Genomic DNA, 17,482 nt, shown 5'->3' on the forward strand with positions numbered 1-17,482 from the left:
AATGGTCTAATTCTCCGAAATATTTGGTTCATGACCGGAATCGGAATCGGAATCGGAATAGTTGCTAGGTTCATACAAAGGTAGAAATTGGAGTTAACTCAATTTTTTATTTTTATTCTTAATTAAAATTTTTAAAAAATAATTGTTTTAAAAATTGATATTAAATAAAAATTAAACATAATAATAAGAGATGAAATATTTTATGAAATAAAATATAAAATATTTTATAAAAATTTAAAAAAAAAAGTAAAAGAAAAAAAGATACCCCCCTCGCTTCTTCTTTTCCGCCGTAGACCCTCCTTCTTCCACGACCGCACTGCCCCCACCGCCGTCCATGCTGCACTCGTCGTCTGCGCCGCACCCACCTCTGCATGACCACCAAACCTTCTCTCCTCCCTAGCTCCGGCACCACCAACTCCCCTCGCCTCCCCTCGCCTCCCCTCCCCGACCTCATGCACCTCCCACGCCTCTCCCACCCCTCCACCGCCGCCCCTCCTCTCTCCGTCGCTTCTTCTCCGATGAGCCTCATAAGGGTGCGGACATCCTCGTCGAAGCCCTCGAGTGCAAGGGCGTTATTGATGTCTTCGCTTACCTCGATGGTGCCTCCATGGAGATCCATCAGGCCCTCACTCGCTCTCCCTCTATTATCAACCATTTCCTCCGCCATGAGCAGGACGACGTCTTCACAGCCTCTGACTACGCTCACTCCACTAGTCGTCTTGACGTCTGCATTGCCATCTCCGACCCTGGCGCTACTAACCTGGTCTCCAACTTTGCCGATGTCCTTCTCAACTCTGTCCCCATGGTCGCCATCACTGGTTAGGTCCCCTACCGCATGATCGGCACCGACGAATTCCCATCGTCGATAGGTATTTTTTTTTTTTAATTTTATCTCATTCCGATGTAACGAGATTTTGACTCCCCCAGGGATGGTCTGGATTTAGATATGGGGAAATTGGGCCATTTCTATTTCTCTCTGGAATAAAAATTGAAATGAGACTCCCTCTAAATCAAATAGCTCAAATGGGAGACATCTATTTTGATTCCCATTTCAGATCTCAATTGCTCCAACCAAACATCTCTCTAATGCTAATCAATTCATCTAACATTCTAAACCTTCCCTCTGTCAAGGCTACCAACCTCAAAGGCCTAGTTATATATATATATATATATATATATATATATATATATTGATAAATATATACATATATTTTTATTTAATTGATTTAAAAAATATAATTAAAAAAAAAAAAAGCACCAGCAATGCTAGCACCTCCCTCAACCCTTATCCTTCGGAGAAAAAGTTATTGGGTATAACTGTTCTATCAGACCATCCAATAAAATATTATCATATTTTTTTATGATTCAAAATTTTAAAATTTTTCGCTTAGCAGAAAAATATGAATACAATAAAATATATAATTAATCATAATTAATTTTATCAATTTAGTTTTTATTAATTTTTTAAATCTTATTTAGATGATATTTTATTGGATTGAACCGTTCAAACCAACAACTTCTCCATCGTTCGTTTCCTGTCGCTCTCTGGCTCTCCTCCCAAACGGATCGCGAGAGAGTCATCGAGGAAAAAGGAAGAGACGGGACGCCATGAGCCGCTGCGACAGCCGTGCCAGCGACCCGGATCCTATCGGCGAAGGTAATCTCAAAACCCTACCCCAAACCCTAACGCTAGTCCATCGGTAACAAGAGGAAGAAGGAGAAGAAGTTTGCAAGAAGGTTTTTTCCCCTCCTCCTCCATCCTATCCATGCTTTTGCCTGATATTTTCCAGGGATGCGGGATTTGGGATCGGTTCTCAGAGCTACGGCAGGGGCTACGAGTCCTCGAGCAAGAGAGAAGCGGAGCTCGGCGCCCACTCGAACGGGCTGACTCCTTTTGAGAAGAATTTCTACGTGGAGTCTCCTTCCGTGGCCAAGGCCGACGTGGAGGCCTACCGCTGCAAGAGGGAGATCGCGGACGAGGGCCGCGACGTGCCCGAGCCCGCCTTAGAGTTCCGGGATGTCGCCTTTCTCGGTTGGTTTTCCTTCCCTCATCTTGCTCGGAGAAAAGACACTTTCTTTGTTAAAAATCAGATGTTGGATAGTTTTCTTGCTCGGATATGCCATTCTGGAACGAGGGTGGGAGGTATTATCCTGTTCCATGGAATGTGCGATCATGAAAGATCAAATCTTGAACAAGAACAAGTGTTTGGGCAGGTCATGTAATTGTAGGCGGGGTAAGTGACTCAGATGTCTCTTTTCGCTTCATAGATGCATGTTTAAAAGTGTCGTTTTTTAAATGCATGTTCTAATGAGAAGAGCACCTGCTAAAGGGGAGAGAGCGTGATTTTTTTTTTTAATTGGCTTTTATGATCAAATTCCTTGACGTGTATGTAGTATGTATATTGAAAAAGAAACTTTTGAATTTGATTTCCTGATACTTTAGGGTGATTGAAGAATTTAAACATACGTGGACTTTTGATTTTGCTTAGCTTTATCGCCAAATGCATCAGATATGATAATTTATTTTTTGTTCATCTATCAGATATGATAATTAAGCAATACACTATCATCTATAAAGTTAAAGATGCCTTTTTTCAGATGCTAACGTAGTGATTCTATTTAAATTTCCTCTGGTCGTCCAAAAAATGTCATATAAAATAATATTATAGGCTAACAGAAAGACATTGTCAGGGGAAGGTAGCCAGGAACGTGCACATGCATTTTTGTTTTCGAACAAACTTTATCTAGAGGAAAAGAAAGGGGCAAGGTGGCACCTATGGGAACCAGAACAAAAGAATATGGTTCAAAGCCATAATTGTGGCCATGAAACTAAGTTGACCTGAATATATATAGCTAAAGTTACCATCAAGTGATGTATACTCTCAATGCATAGGTAAGAAACCTCATAAGCATTTTATTCAATGCTGGCTTGAGATTACACCTCACGTATTCTACAACATCAGGGTTTGATTGGAATAAAATTATGAGAAGAGCACCTCCCCATGCCTCAAATCTTAGCATTTAATAGATCAGAGCAGATTAGGTTTGGCTACTGGAGTAAACTAATGTAGTGAGAATCTGTTTAAGTTGTGCAGTTATCGTCCAAGCTTGGATTGAGGCCTTAAGGAGGCTGCCAAGGAAACTGTCGTTGGGAGGAAATCCATGCAGGAAAGTTATTAATTGGAAAATAACAAATAAACTAGTGGCTTGTTTACAATTTCTTATTTCTTTCTTTCTGGTTTGATCTATTCCTTGTGTTTTATTAGACCATTTATATTTTGTAGAGTACATGTACTTATATATGTGCACACGCGCGCACACACACACACACACACACACATACATACCTACATGCGTGCCATTTATACACATATGCATGCATATGTATATGACTATCTAGCTATACTTTCCTCAGGTTCAGAAGAAGGCTTCATATATAGGGTTAACAAGTGGCTGTAACATCATGCTCTCTTGGAGGATGGGTATACTCTTTCGTTCATGAGTATTCTAGAATTAATCTATCTATCATGGCTCTTTGAGTAATATTTATTTTGTCCTGTAAGAACTACATTTTGCTTTCCTGCATCATTAAATAGCATGGTAATCCATGGAAGAGAGAGACAGAGAATATTTATTTCTTATTTGTGAACAAATTTCTTGTTGTTTCTTTTATTAGCTTTCTTTTTTATATTTTATGAAAAATAGCTTCTCAGAGAAAAGTTCTCTGTGATTTTTGTTTATACCATATTTCTTGTTTGCAAGATAACATATTTTTATATACGGTCAATTCTCCAGATTAGGCTATGCAAGAGATTGTTAAAGCTGGCTTCGTTGAGCATACTCCTATTCAATCATAGGGCTAACCAATGGATTTAAAGGGCTGTGATCTTGTAGGCGTTGGTGAAACAGATCTGGAAAGACACTTGCTTATCTTTTAGCTGCCATTGTTCATGTTAAAGCTTAGCCAATTTTAGGTGGAACTATTGATCCATTTTCTGTTGTTTGTTATTTAAATATGCTTAGTGCTTGTACAAACATGTAACTTTTCTGCTACATCAATTCTTTTCTAGCTCCTGGCGATGGTCCAATTGTTTTGGACCTTTTGGTATTGGCTCCTACTCGTGAGCTTGCTGTCCAGATACAACAAGAAGCAACTAAATTTGTGCATCATCAAAGATAAGGAGCACTTGTATATGGTGGGGTTCCAAAGGGACCTCAGGTTTGAGATCTTCAGATCGATAGATGATAGCCATTTGATTGTTTATTTTTCAGAGTTGTGTATTAATGTGTTTTTTTTTTTTTGTTTTTAATATACATAAACAAAAGTAGTATTGGAGAACTAGTTGAGGTGGTATGGTCTTGTTCACTACAGACTGCAAGGTCTGTTGTAAGAAAATGGAGTTAAATTTGTGTTGAAAGGTTATGGAAAGAAACAGCTGTACTACTTATTGGCAGTGGTGGCCATTGATAGGAATGAAGCAACATTATAAATCTGACTCTCTCAACCTGTCTCAAAAATATTGCTGCAGTTATGTTATCTTGAAAAATGGAAAGCTATGATATTAATGCTTCGGCATTTTCTAACACTTTATCAGGAGCTGAAATTGTTATTTCTACCCCATGATGATTGATTGATATGTTAGATTCACATTACACAAACCTGATAAGTAGGGCTGAAACCGGTTTGGATATGGATTGGGTATCGGTATATCCATATCCATATTTTTGTTTTTTTTTATGAATATAGATATGGATACGGATATTAGTCGGATGCAAAAATTCATATCCATATTTGTTTTAAATGGATACGAATACAAATCGGATATTGGAAGTATGGATATAAATATGGATATTAGTTGAATAATTAAACTTTATGACCACAGAATTAAAGATATTACTAAATGGATTGTGAATCAAATTAATAGTATGTTAATATAGTTACATATTTTCTTTAAAAGTTCATTAGTGCTATATACAATTAAATGAGATCGTATTTAGTTCTATATAAAATTAAATGAGATTACAAATAGAATCGGATACGGATAGAATAGTTGTCTTTTCATATCCATATCATATCTATTTTTTCTTTTAAATATAGATATAGATAAAAATATGGATATTAGTTGGATGCTCAAATTTCTATGTATATCCGGCTAGATGTGGATACGAAAATAGAGCCAGACGGGTGTTATCCTATCCACTTTCACCCCTATTGATGGGGGCAACATATCTTGTTTTGGATGAGACAGACCATATGCTAGACATGGGCTTGGAACCTCAAATCAGGAAAATTGTTTCCCAGGTATGCTGGCCGTTTTTTAACCCAGGGAAAGTCTCTTGACTTTTGGCATGTATTATTAGTCTGTCATCCATAGTCCATGTTAGATATATGAAAATTAAGCAGGATATAGTTGGGTTTTGTTTTCATATTTGTTCTATGGTAACAACATATACCCAATCGTATTTATCTTAAAAATAGCCAGATTAAATGGAAGGCATGGTCCTGTAAGTCTTGTAGTATGGTACTTAACTTTTTACAAGTAAAATGAGTTAGTTATATACCTTCAAAGATAGGAGTGTTTGCGTGTCCTTGTCCTTGCTAGAGTTCTCTTTCTTGTGTGTCTGTCAAGAGGGTAACCGAATAGTGGACCGGGCAGGAGACATCACAGCGAGTTGAGGTTCCTCAGCTTCCAGCTTTGGCTTAATAGCCTTTCAGCAGCCATTTCTTGGTCCATGTTTGCTGATGCTTTGGGCTGTAGGTTCGTAAGAATGTAATCTGTACTCAGTGAAGCTTTCCTTCCCTTCTCACAATTATAAAAAAAAAAAAAGGTAGGAGTATTTGATTGATGGCTGTTAGTTTCTTGACTGATTGTATATTTGGAATTAGATTGTTGCCATAATTCTTCTCTTTTTAATAATAGTGTTTTGATTGATGTTGTCTCTTTCTTCCTCTATGTAAAATATTATCTATAATAGGAGAATTAAGATGAGTATATTCTTTAATTAGAGAATTTGTTGAGGTGATCTGCAGACTATATGTGCTCTGCATACACTGTGTCTCTCGTTTGTGTGGATACTAGATTGTATCTAGTTTTATTGCCCTTGCTGCAGTATGGTCACCGAGGTACTGTTTTACAAGTGAATGAGGAGACATTCTTATTTTGGCTAAATATCTGCACTTGGAGACTGACTTTTTGAACTTCAAGACCTGTTGAACTGTGTGCAAATCAGAGTTTAAAAGATGTATTTATCTATATGATAAAATTATGTTTGGGGTGTTCCAGGGCATCTTAAGGAGGCTTGCCATTCATCTCTATGGCATCAAAGTCTAGGCTATAAGCAACCTTTTTGTGTGTGTGTGCATGTGTGCCACTTGTTTGCTTGCTTACACTTTATTTCTCAGACATATATTACTCATTCTTCTCAGGTGTTAAAATTCAGGCATTACCCATCAGTTCTTGATGTTTTCAGAGCCTTCTATATTTTTTTAGTCAGTTGTGCATGATTTCTCTGAAGATTATGATGTGTGCATCAAGCATTGAATCACTTGTTCTGGTTTTTCAGCATAACCAAGAATTTCTTTTGTTGGATATGATTTTACAGAAAGTTTATAGCATTCAAACATATGTCAAAATCCTACTTTATGTCAGAACTTCACTGTAACTTTTTGCTGGAGAATTGCTATCAGTTTCATCATCCAGCCAGCCACCTATAGTTCTTGAGATGTGAAATCCTTATTGTTTACAATTACTAGTGATGAAAATATCTGATTCTTTGAACTGTCGTTGTTCCCATGGAGTCATGTGGATAATTAGATTGCTAATTTTTACTTCCATTTTAATGTAGTTTAGGAAATTGGACTCAAGGGAGACCAACCCACTTATAATTACCAAGGTTTAGATTTTTGGTGTTGCATCACCCAGGAATTGCATGCAGAACCTTCACTTACCAGTCAAAGGATCACTGGGGCAAGGCCCAGTTCACAGGAAATTGGGATTTTTCAGCAGTAAATGATGTATGAAGTGAAATTAGTTGGTTCACTCAATCTGTTTGGCCTTTCTAGTCATGCAGTTTTTTCGAATATATCACTAGAACATGATGCTTCCCTAATGTTTTAGTTTATTTCCTTCCAATAGGTCCAGCCAGATCGTCAAACTCTTTATCGGAGTGATTCTTGACCAAAGGAAGTTGAACAACTTGCAAGACAGTTCTTATACAACCCAAACAAGCTAGCTGTTGTGGCCAAACAAGGAGATGCACAACTGGGTTTGTTTCATTGTATCATCTTCACCCGATCTGACAGATTTGACTCTTGACTTGGCACAGGTTTGTTTGGATAAGTTTGTGTCAGAGAGTCAGAAATATAACAAGTAGGGAATCCTATATACTGCTAAGTTTGTTTGGATGATATATAAATCTGCATGCTGATTCACCTATGTTGTTTCTGTCAGATTGGTCAAACTGCTGGAGGATATTATGGATGGAAGTCAGATTCTGATATGCATGGACACAGAGGAGGGTTCCGACCAAATCACCAGGCAACTGTGCACTGATGGCTGGCCTGCTTTGTCGATCCATGGTGACATAAGCCAAGCTGAAATGGACCGGGTATCTCAGAGTTTAAATTTGGGAAAAGTCCTATAATGATTGCTACTGATGTTGCTGCTTTGTCTGGGTACGTATATATGAATCAAATAGTCTTTTGAAATCTCTGCATGCAAGGACTTTTTACTTCTTTAACTTTGCTGCTCGCTTTATGGTGACAGATGTGGAGGATGTGAAATATGTGATCAACTATGACTTTTGCTGGATCCTTGGAGGACTATGTCCACTGCATTGGTTGCACAGGAAGAGCTGGCGCCAAGGGAACAGCATATACCTTGTTCAGTGCAGCTAATGAAAACTTGCTAAGGATCTTATTAATATTACTGGAAGAAGCTGGGCAGAACGTCAGTCCTGAACTGGCTGCAGTGGGCCGAGGTGCCCCACCTTCCTCTGCAGGTTAGTGCTTCCTGCACTATGTTTTCTCTTTAATTTCTTATTCTCCCCAAGTTTCATCATCTGCTAACAGGTGTGTATGAGGAGTGAAATCTAATGAACCATAAAATTCACTAGTCAATTATTGTCTTTTTTAGCACTCCTCCCCAACTTTTCTGATCCACACGAACAATATGACTGGCTAGGACCAAAAATAGATTGATAGGTCCATCACTTTAAGAACAAGATTTGTAAGTAAATTGCTCTGCACAATTGCCACGACAATTGATCTATATTCCCCAAACTATGGAAGGCTTCCTGGCCAGTGGCCTGTGGTTTGTTGATTGTGTGGTTTCCAGTTGAAAATTGATGTGTGAATTTGGAGTTCTACCATCCCCATCAGACTAATCAGATGTTAAGAGACTGCTGCCTAACCACCAAATTTTCAGCAGGTCATGGGGGATTTCTGATTGTGGGAGGGTTTTGGTGGTGGTTGCCAATGGAGGTGATGCATTCCTGAGTAGTGAATCCACTGCACTACTATTGAATGGAAGGGCTGGTTGTTGCATTCTAAGGGTCATGCATCTCTGGTTAGCTGACATTTCTATTGGCCATTTTGGTATATTTAACTTGCATTTAACTCTCAACCAGTGAACTGATGGGGCATGAGGATGGAGTCAATGTTTTTGTGGAACATGGAACACCCTTCTGAATTAGGAAGTAAACTATCGAGCATGTACCATAAGAGGTGGCTGCTGTTTTAAGAGCTTGTGATGAACCATTCAGGAAGCTGGATTTTAACGTTAGGAGGTTAAGTTTGGAAGTTCTGATATTACTTGATCAAGTTTTATTCTGAACTGAGTAACGTACATGTAATTTACAAAATATGAAACAAAATTTACTGCCAGTTATCAACCCAAGCACACAAGATTTTTGTTAATCATTGTATGGCTCGTCAGTTGACAGTCTACATGCAGGAGTACTTGAGCGGCGCCTTATCTAGGTCCTATATGATTCCATTGGTTGGATTTGTACAGCATGTGCAGTTTTTTGAGAACTTGGATCTTCTGCCTCGAGCCTCCATTGGTCTCCATGAAGCATAGCAATGCTATTTGTTCAGGCGCATCAAATAATCTCCGCTCTTCTGGTAATTCTTGCTCTACCATCATTTTGAAATTTATAGATAAATTGGAATCCAAAGTTCCAATAGAACGTTATTTCTTTTCTGCAATGTGGGGCAGCGCTCTCACTTTCCACCATATTCTATACTTTTAATTCTGAGCCACCGACATCTCTATTTTCCCAGTGCTCATGCCAGGTGCATTTATTGGAGAGAATGAGCCTATGATTAATTACTGTTTGGTGGTTGGCATTTGATGCATTGATGTCATGTCCTAACCTCAGTTGTTTTACGCTTGACAGGCCCTGTCACATAGATTCGGTATTTGTCAGAGACTTCGTCCATGTGGTCCAAGAGAACATGTCCTTTGCCATTACATCTGCAACAGTAGTCAAAGCTTGATCACGGGCTTGGTCTAAGTAACGGTTATAGTGTGGTTCAGAACTGCCTCAGGTATCATTTCCAGATAAGTTCATCTTCTTCGCTTTTTATTTTTCCTCTGAGATGCACTGCATGAAGGTGGAACAAGACATGGTGCAACTGACATCGGCTTGCTGCAGTGCCAGTTGGCCGTTTCCATCTATTGAGTCTTTACTTTTGGATAGAAATGAAAGGATGTTTGGTTGGGGGGAAGTTGGGGTCTGGAACGGGAATATGAATGGGTGATTTTCATTCCATTAATTTGGTCGGAACGAGGGTTTCATTCTGATTTTGATTCCGAGATAGCATAGAAATAATTCAATCCTTTAATATCCAATCCCAACTCTTCAAATCTTTATTCCGATTTTGATTCGACTACGAATGGAATGCTTTAGAGGATATGGTGATTCTGATTTTCTTTCCAATTCATTCTAATTTCGATTGTAAACTAAACATCTTTGTAGTGATGAATAGGAAGTTATTGAATGCCAGATCTAGAATAAATGAGTACGTTATATCGATAGAATTAATCATCAACTTCAGGAGCTTCTTCTTTGGCATGAGATTATGGTCACTCGGTTCCATGCGGTGATTGACATTAAATTTTATGCTTAGTTGATGTTAATGGACTCCACCACTAATAAGGTGTTTGAATGTGGTGGCCCCTACAGCCAACTGTTTGATCAAATTTTCCTCAGCCGAGGTAGGCGGACTTATAACGAAATTGCCAGTAAAAGTCTCGTTCTACTTCCAAGTAAACCCGTTCTAATGGCCAATCTAAGTTCAGTCTGATTATAAACCAGTAGAAAAATGGAGGTTTAATCTCAACCTGTTGAGTGGAAAAACCAATCAAGCGAATCCATATCCTTCTTCGAGATTCTACGTTAAATCTGGATTTCTTCTTCTTTTCACAACTCAAAAAAAATTGGGTGGCTTCCGGCCTGTCTCCTTTGTCATCAAGAAGAAGAAGAAGAAAAGAAAAAATTCAGATGGCAGCAACTCGATTATGTTTCTCAAACAAAATTTCAATAAGAAATAATATTTTATTTCAGTTACTGTCTTATAATTTATTTTTATTTTTATTTTTAAAGCAAGTTATTGTTTGTTCAGATAGCCAGTCAATCGAGTGGTCCAGAACAGGGGTCAAAAAAAAAAAAAAAAAAAAAACAAAACAAAACAAAAAAACTCCCCCCTCAATGGATCGGATGTACTCAGTCTTTTGTCAGGATTTGCAGCAATCTTGTCATGTTGACATCGAAGTATCATCCAGCACCTTGGAAAAGATAAGACCATGGCTCGCTTTACGATAATCTATGATGTTGATCATGTACTGCTATAGACAATGTATAGCACGTAAGCATGTTTTGGCCTTATCCCTCGGATTCATCTTTTTTTATTATGAATTTAAAAAAATCGGCAAACTGATAAAATCGTAGGTAACTTAGAATTATTATAATTTTTCGAGGCACGTCCTATGCACAAGTGATGTAGATAATGCAGATGATCTGAAGCTTGACCATTTCATATGAGTAAAATGGGATGTATTCATATGATCATTTCATATATTTGGTTCGTAATAGGAATGATTAAAATTTTTGAAATATTTGATCCGTGATTGGAATAAAAATTTAAATTCTAAATTGAGTTTTAGATAGATTAGATCATTTTCATTCCACTCTGAAATTGAAATCAAAATGAAATTCTTCTCAACAAAACGATTGAAATAGAAATCATCCATTCTTATTCCGTTTTCATTCTCACTCTGATTTCAGACCTTTAACTCTTCCTAACAAAATACTTCTTTAGATTCTGGATTGCATTATATAACAATCCTTGGAATGTTTTGGAAAGAGGATTGAGAATAGATTAATAATGCAATTTTCTTTCTTGTGTGTGGCATGAGGAGGGGGGTAAGGTTTACAGAGAAAAGAAAATGTTTCCCTATATTCTCACCTTGGAGGCTCCTTGAGCATCATGAAGGCATGAACAATACGAATAGGCCCCATATCCACATCAATCTGCATTTTCCTTCAGCCATTGTAAAATGAAGTCCAAATAGTTTTAGAATTCCGGAATCGTTCTAGTGGATTTGATCCCAAACCCCATGGAGGAGGGTATCAGCTACTTGGCTAAGCCGTTATTGGTCCCTCTTGTAATAGCTATGTAGAAATTTGCAAACATAATTAGCATTATAGGAAGCTATATGTATAAATTCATATATCTTAATTACATATAGAATTTGAACTTCTTTTTCCTAGGATCAATTTTAAAAGAGATAAACTCTCTTCTTAGTCATTACATGGTTTTACAATGCTGTAGCAAGTGAGCCTGTAATAGCTTTGGGACATGATAAGTCATGTTCACAAATTTAGCAATGTGTATGGAATTCAGAAAAAGAATGAAGTCATAAAAAAAAAAAAAATTCATATAGTTATGAATCGAACCCCATCTATCGGTTGGATTTCTCAAAAAGTTAAAGCGCGCAAATTTTGTACATCTACTAATTTGATAACGACCATGGAACAGGAGATGAAAAATAATAGTAAAGGCACCATCGCTGGAATCAAATAACATCACTTATTTGTGGAAGTCATCCATCATTCATAAAAAGAATAATAAAATCTATGAATAATTAGTATTAGTTCATCAGATAATTCGAGAATAATTTAAAGAAGTATTTGGACCCGAACAAAGTTGAGAACAATCCAATAATTTTTAATAAATTTGGAAAAAAAAATTGCCATGTACTTACTCTAAAGTCATGGCTTTTTAGCCCTTTTTTTTTGATAAATTAGTTAAATTAAATTAATTGAGTATAAATATATTTATAAATAAAATATTTAAAAATTAAGTCGAAAGATCGATTGTAAAATCTGATAATATAGTCTCAGTATCATTGACCATTCAAATAGTGATCCAGTAAGCTATATTATTCTTCTTCTAGTCCTTTCCAAGCCAGCACACTATTCAGAAACTCTAAAGCGGAAGCTGCCCCAAAGCCAGCTTCCTCCGCCAACATCTCAGAATCTTTTTATACCCCTTCTATTTTAATTTTCCTATGTACTCTTATATATACAGGATTTTTTATATTGTGTATAGGTCTAAATAATAGCGGGGCCTCTAGGTAGTGCAGGAGCCCACACGTGTGCAGACGGACCTTTTGCTGCCCTACCGCCTTTTTTTTTTTAAAAAAAAAAGGTTAATTGTTAACCTGGGATGGGAGATTCCTTCGCCTTTCTTCTCACCCGGATAGGCATTCCTCCCTTCATCCTTACGGTGGGAAAGTTAATTATGTGGTCCTCCTCGGCCACCCACCTGTGGGCACAAGTCATATACGTACGACTCATCAGTCCCTCCGTCATGCACTCATGATAATAACATCAAACACAAACATTCATATCAGAGATCAAATCAATCATGCAAAAAAAAAAAAAAAAAAAAAAAAAATCTACGTGGTCTTGTTTCTATCTTCATGCTATAGCATATCTTAGACTGGTCCCAGATAGAAAAATGCTAATTGGATTCCAGAATTATGATGGATGTGGCTCTGCTTCAACCGGACAGAGCAACCAAACCTTATCTCATCAAAATGGAGATAGAAACAAGCATCTAGTGTATTATAAATAATTATGGTAGAAATGCTGATAAACAATTATTAGATTTCAAAATTAAAATAGACAAAAAAAAAAAAATGTCACTATTTTGTGGATTGGGTTACCTACAAGCGCAATATGACTCCTATCATATGATCTAAATTCTTGGCACTGAGTGAATCTAAAATACGGTGGAAAATTTGAATCTAAAATCTCTGCCCGACACTGAGTGAATGACTCTAGATCTCATCCGGTGAATGTTCTTAACAGGGTTTATCAATAATACTGTCTATATGGAACTTTTCTGCTAGAAAACGCAGGAGCGTCCTTTGGCATCCATGATTGCACATTTAAGCCAAAAGTTTGTTGATTGGTAGAGCCTATGTAAAGCCAAAATCAGACACGTCGCTTTAAGGTTATAGCAATTGAGGTCTGATGCGCGGTGGCGAAATTGACACCCAACTCAGGGCATAGTGCAGGTTAAGCAGCTTCTGGGTCCACATTAAACGGTTCACGGGTACGATACAGGTTACCCTTCGTGGTGTAGCCGAGGTCAAAGCACAATGGTGCAAAGGCATGTGACCTAAACATGGTGAACCCTAGTCCAATCAGTCATATATTTAGTTTCACATGTGTGGGTCAGGAGAAACCATTAGATGGACCAGATCTAGTGAAGCAGTCCAATGGTTACTCGCCGCATTACTCTCTCGTATTTAAAATATTCAACTAATTCAAGAGCAAAATAGGAGTGAGAATGATGATTTATATTTCTTGAGATTTAGACTGATCCATTGGATCTGGTCCACCTAATAATTTCTCATGGGTCGGTGTAGGTTCTTATGTGCATTGTGTATGCAAGCAACTATAGGTACGTACGTACGTAAGTCACACATGCCATACACACGTGTTGCTGTGATGTACGTCAGATGCAATGCAATGCTATACACATAAGGAGGGGATATTGGTGGCTATCCTTACGTGAAGCTAGTGACCAGGTGGTGGAGAAAGATGGAAGCTTCCAGCCTGGCCAGATCAAGCCCGGGGCACAGCCTTTGGCCACCTCCAAAAGGAGTAAAGCTGCAAGCACCCATGTCCTTGTCCTGTCAGAGTTCCAAAGAGAAGAAGGATTGCACTCAGATAAGATAAGCAATGGGAGGGGAGGGTGAGTAGGTTTGCATGCAACTGACCAAGACCCTACCCTCCACAAAGGAGAGGCATGTGGATCACCAGGAGCTAGGGCCTTCCCTTACCTTCCACCTCCATGGATTGAACTTGTAGGCCTCCTTGTAAAGGCTCTCGTCAAGGTGGACCGATCTAAAATACGTTAAGATGCACCATCCCTTGGGTATGAAATGCCCTTTTATCTCCACATCTCTCACTGCCTTGCGCATGATTCCGCTTATAATGTTTCCCATTCGAAGAGTCTCTGTTATGACCTACATAAGACTAGGTTATCGGTCTCATGAAGTTAAGATTGTTGCATGTACATAAGTTCATCTCATAATGTGGAATTCCAAACTCACATCTTGAGTGAATGATAAAGACATGTAGTCGGTCCATTGCAAATCCTCTCCGAGCAGGGATTTTCGCTTCTTTGCATTTATGTTCTCTTGCTGAGATTAATTATCACGATATCAGTTTCATAATTATATTCAAAAATTTCTTTTCTAAACATTTGGAATCAACTTTTTATCATTATGCACACTTCATCATTCATTCTTATAAGAGATTGTCCTTTTTAATTGATTGAACCATTCTCCTGTCACAATCTAACTATGCAGTGATATGCCAAATCAATAAGGTATTTATATTTTTATGACTCCCAATTTCTTTTACTAATCACTGGCTGATCGAAGAACCTAACATTACCCTTCCACTTTTCTCATGTGGGGTAGTGATCGGCATGGGCAGTGCCTATCATTGCCCAAGACAAATATGCTACAAGATTAACAACTGCTTATTAATTAACAATTATGTTAAAAACGATCAGTTTCATATTACATTATATTTTCCCCCAAACAAACCAAATAGGCATCTCTTAGTGCTTGGCTTTCTACCTACTCATTTATTCTCTTCTTGTAATCTTCATCCGTTAAACTTAGGGTGGTGGGGTCTATGGGGATCCGAGAAACACTGGGAAAAGATTAAGAAATAGAGCGTGGACCCCTATAGTGTGTGCATGACACCACAAGATGCGGTGCATCTATAGATAGTTGCCATCATAAGATGGATGGTCATGCACAAGCATGAGCTATGTGATGCACGCTGTGTGCATTGTTTGATGGCCATCTATAGATGCACGACATTGGGCACCGTAGAGAATATATGCCCTAAGAAATAAGGAAGCTTGTCTTGCATGTACCTCCAGACGGCGGAGAGCAAGTGGGCATTCACTGAGGTATTTGATTGCTAGCGTCATAAGAATAGGCACAGAGTCTTCGGCTGGTATCATCAAATCGATCATATTATCTGATATGAGATCATCGGTCAATTGATCGCTGCCATCTTTGATCAAAACATCAACAGCGTCCCTTTGGGTGCACCCGTTCTTGTTGTTCTTCCTCTTCTCTTGGATAATCTTTTCTATTAGCATCACCATCCTCTTCTTTGCCTGGACGAAGACATAATGAGCTAACTAGTCGGCAATGAATTTAAGTAGTTGCCCATGCTAGTAAATTTACATGGTAAACCAGACTTACCTGCAGTGATTTGTAAAGCCTGCTCCCTGGTAACTTCACTGGCAAAGACATCAAACCCGCAATAAATTCCCGGAATTGCTGCTTTAAAAAGTTCATCTCCTCGCCTGGTTCCAAGCCAATCAATCCTTTTACTAGTATTTGGAATACAATCTGAGACATGGAAATAATGCCCCTTTGAGTTTAGCATGTTGAAAAAGAACCTCATGTGCAGTTACCCAACTAGTATACTATTAGCCACTAATTAACAAACAGAACTTTAATAATCGAAAAAAAGGGTGGGTGTATGATGATAGAATGAAAAGTTGTATTTGGAGAAGAAAGATTGAGACACACAAATTAGTGATGAAAACAATAGGTAGGCACAACCACTCTGCCCACCCTTGGGCCTTTCATGTGATGCCCCAGGTGTGCATGCTTGCATGAGAGGAAAACAGAGGAAGAGAAGGGTGGGACTGACTCGTTTGCTCTCCTCTTGGATGTAGATGAGCTGATCATCCTTCCAATGCTTCATGGCCTCGAGCACGTAGCACTGCATGTCCCCGGTGATTCGAGCCTTCAGGTGCGGCGATTTAAAGAAGGTGCCAATGAGCCCATGGATCCTCTTTTGGAGGCTACCATTGATCAAGAGGATGGAAGACTTGCCCATCAATTCAGTGAGGGACTTGGGATACCATGGCACGAACTTATTCGCATCACTCTGTAGAACGAACCGGCTAACCTCGGCATCGGTCGAAACTATCGTCGGGCTACCGAACAGGTGAGATTTGAACACCTTCCCATGCCTGTGAAAATTTTGACAAAATTTTTTTGAGCAACAAGATCGTTGTCATTAGATGAGCCTAAAGTAGACCAAATAAGATCACAAACTAAATGAGAAGAGATCGAGAAAGTTGACATCAATCATAAACTCGGAGCTGTCTATATGTAACACAAGAATTGGCACTTGGCCAACACATGCAAGGAAGATGACTAGCGGTGTGTGATTGGCGTCAACTCACAGGAGCCGGCGCTTGTCCATGAAGCTTTCGGGGCGAGACGAGTAGGAGCAGGACACGAAATCGAGCGTCTCGCCAATGAGAGGCCAACCGAAGCTCCCTCGAGGAAGTTGGGCTGATGTCTTTCTCCACTTCCTCAGCTTATTCCAAAGGATGGTTGCTAGCACGGTCACAGTTGTGGCCACCCAAGTGATGAACAAATTGTCCATCTTCCAAAGATTTGGACCCATCTATGTTTATGTAAGGCGTTTTAATTTTATTATGCTGTGTTGCTATGACGGTGGTGATGAGGAATGTAGAGAGAGGGAGGGAGGGAGGGAAGGCGTGAGGGAGGCAAGGAGAAAGAGAGAGAAGGGAGAGGGTGGAAATTTGGTGTTCGAGAAGCTGAAGTACAGGGGGGTATTTGAATGGCAGCCCCCAACCATTTTAATCGTTGGATTAGTCCCCACGTCTATGATTGCATGGTGCCAGTCCCTATAATTAAGCGCAGCTGCTCACCTCGTGCACACATGTGAGGTTCATTGAATAAAAATCCAACCCACCTCTCATCATCATCTCAAACACGTTTTGTCCCTCTCCTTCTCCTCTCTCTCTTTCACACACACACACATCATCATCATCTCAAACGCGTTTTGTCCCTCTCTCTCTTTCTCTCTTTACGACACATCACATACCAAA

At 38.8% G+C, this 17,482-nt stretch overlaps 3 protein-coding genes across 3 annotated transcripts; 2 read left to right on the top strand and 1 right to left on the bottom strand.

Annotated features, from left to right (window-relative positions):
- Window positions 1-1,508: 1,508 nt before the first annotated feature.
- LOC105047957 (uncharacterized) lies at window positions 1,509-9,918 on the top strand (the record flags this gene model as incomplete). The annotated part of the gene is made up of 9 exons (XM_073261035.1): window positions 1,509-1,657; window positions 1,791-3,482; window positions 3,796-3,974; window positions 4,071-7,015; window positions 7,137-7,370; window positions 7,452-7,675; window positions 7,767-8,001; window positions 8,430-9,124; window positions 9,400-9,918. Coding segments are annotated over 2 exons (582 nt in total), but the record flags the coding sequence as incomplete, so codon positions are not given.
- Window positions 5,216-7,781, top strand: LOC140859387 (DEAD-box ATP-dependent RNA helicase 20-like). Its single transcript, XM_073261036.1, has 4 exons — window positions 5,216-5,302; window positions 6,081-6,124; window positions 7,452-7,608; window positions 7,767-7,781. Exons 1-4 carry the CDS (start codon window positions 5,216-5,218, stop codon window positions 7,779-7,781), a joined length of 303 nt encoding a protein of 100 aa, XP_073117137.1.
- A 793-nt stretch (window positions 9,919-10,711) lies between the features above and the next one.
- Window positions 10,712-17,213, bottom strand: LOC105047955 (cytochrome P450 90D2). Its single transcript, XM_010927115.4, has 9 exons — window positions 16,808-17,213; window positions 16,267-16,591; window positions 15,810-15,959; window positions 15,473-15,721; window positions 14,634-14,723; window positions 14,361-14,546; window positions 14,089-14,210; window positions 12,729-12,832; window positions 10,712-11,676 (listed from the first exon to the last, which is right to left on the bottom strand). Exons 1-9 carry the CDS (start codon window positions 17,032-17,034, stop codon window positions 11,639-11,641), a joined length of 1,491 nt encoding a protein of 496 aa, XP_010925417.1. The 5' UTR covers window positions 17,035-17,213; the 3' UTR covers window positions 10,712-11,638.
- Window positions 17,214-17,482: the final 269 nt, after the last annotated feature.

The sequence above is a fragment of the Elaeis guineensis genome, chromosome 7 (genome assembly GCF_000442705.2).
Source record: "Elaeis guineensis isolate ETL-2024a chromosome 7, EG11, whole genome shotgun sequence".
Lineage (NCBI taxonomy): Eukaryota > Viridiplantae > Streptophyta > Magnoliopsida > Arecales > Arecaceae > Elaeis > Elaeis guineensis.

What these genes read in the sequence shown, in the direction of transcription:
- LOC140859387 (XM_073261036.1), top strand. Translation starts at nt 5,216, where the DNA reads ATGGGGGCAACATATCTTGTTTTGGATGAGACAGACCATATGCTAGAC. An exon ending in TCAGGAAAATTGTTTCCCAG is followed by an intron (nt 5,303 to 6,080) that starts GTATGCTGGCCG and finishes TGTGGATACTAG; the next exon opens with ATTGTATCTAGTTTTATTGC. An exon ending in GCTGCAGTATGGTCACCGAG is followed by an intron (nt 6,125 to 7,451) that starts GTACTGTTTTAC and finishes TGTTTCTGTCAG; the next exon opens with ATTGGTCAAACTGCTGGAGG.
- LOC105047955 (XM_010927115.4), bottom strand. Translation starts at nt 17,034, where the DNA reads ATGGGTCCAAATCTTTGGAAGATGGACAATTTGTTCATCACTTGGGTG. An exon ending in ATGGACAAGCGCCGGCTCCT is followed by an intron (nt 16,592 to 16,807) that starts GTGAGTTGACGC and finishes AAATTTTCACAG; the next exon opens with GCATGGGAAGGTGTTCAAAT. An exon ending in TTGCTCTCCGCCGTCTGGAG is followed by an intron (nt 14,724 to 15,472) that starts GTACATGCAAGA and finishes AATTAATCTCAG; the next exon opens with CAAGAGAACATAAATGCAAA.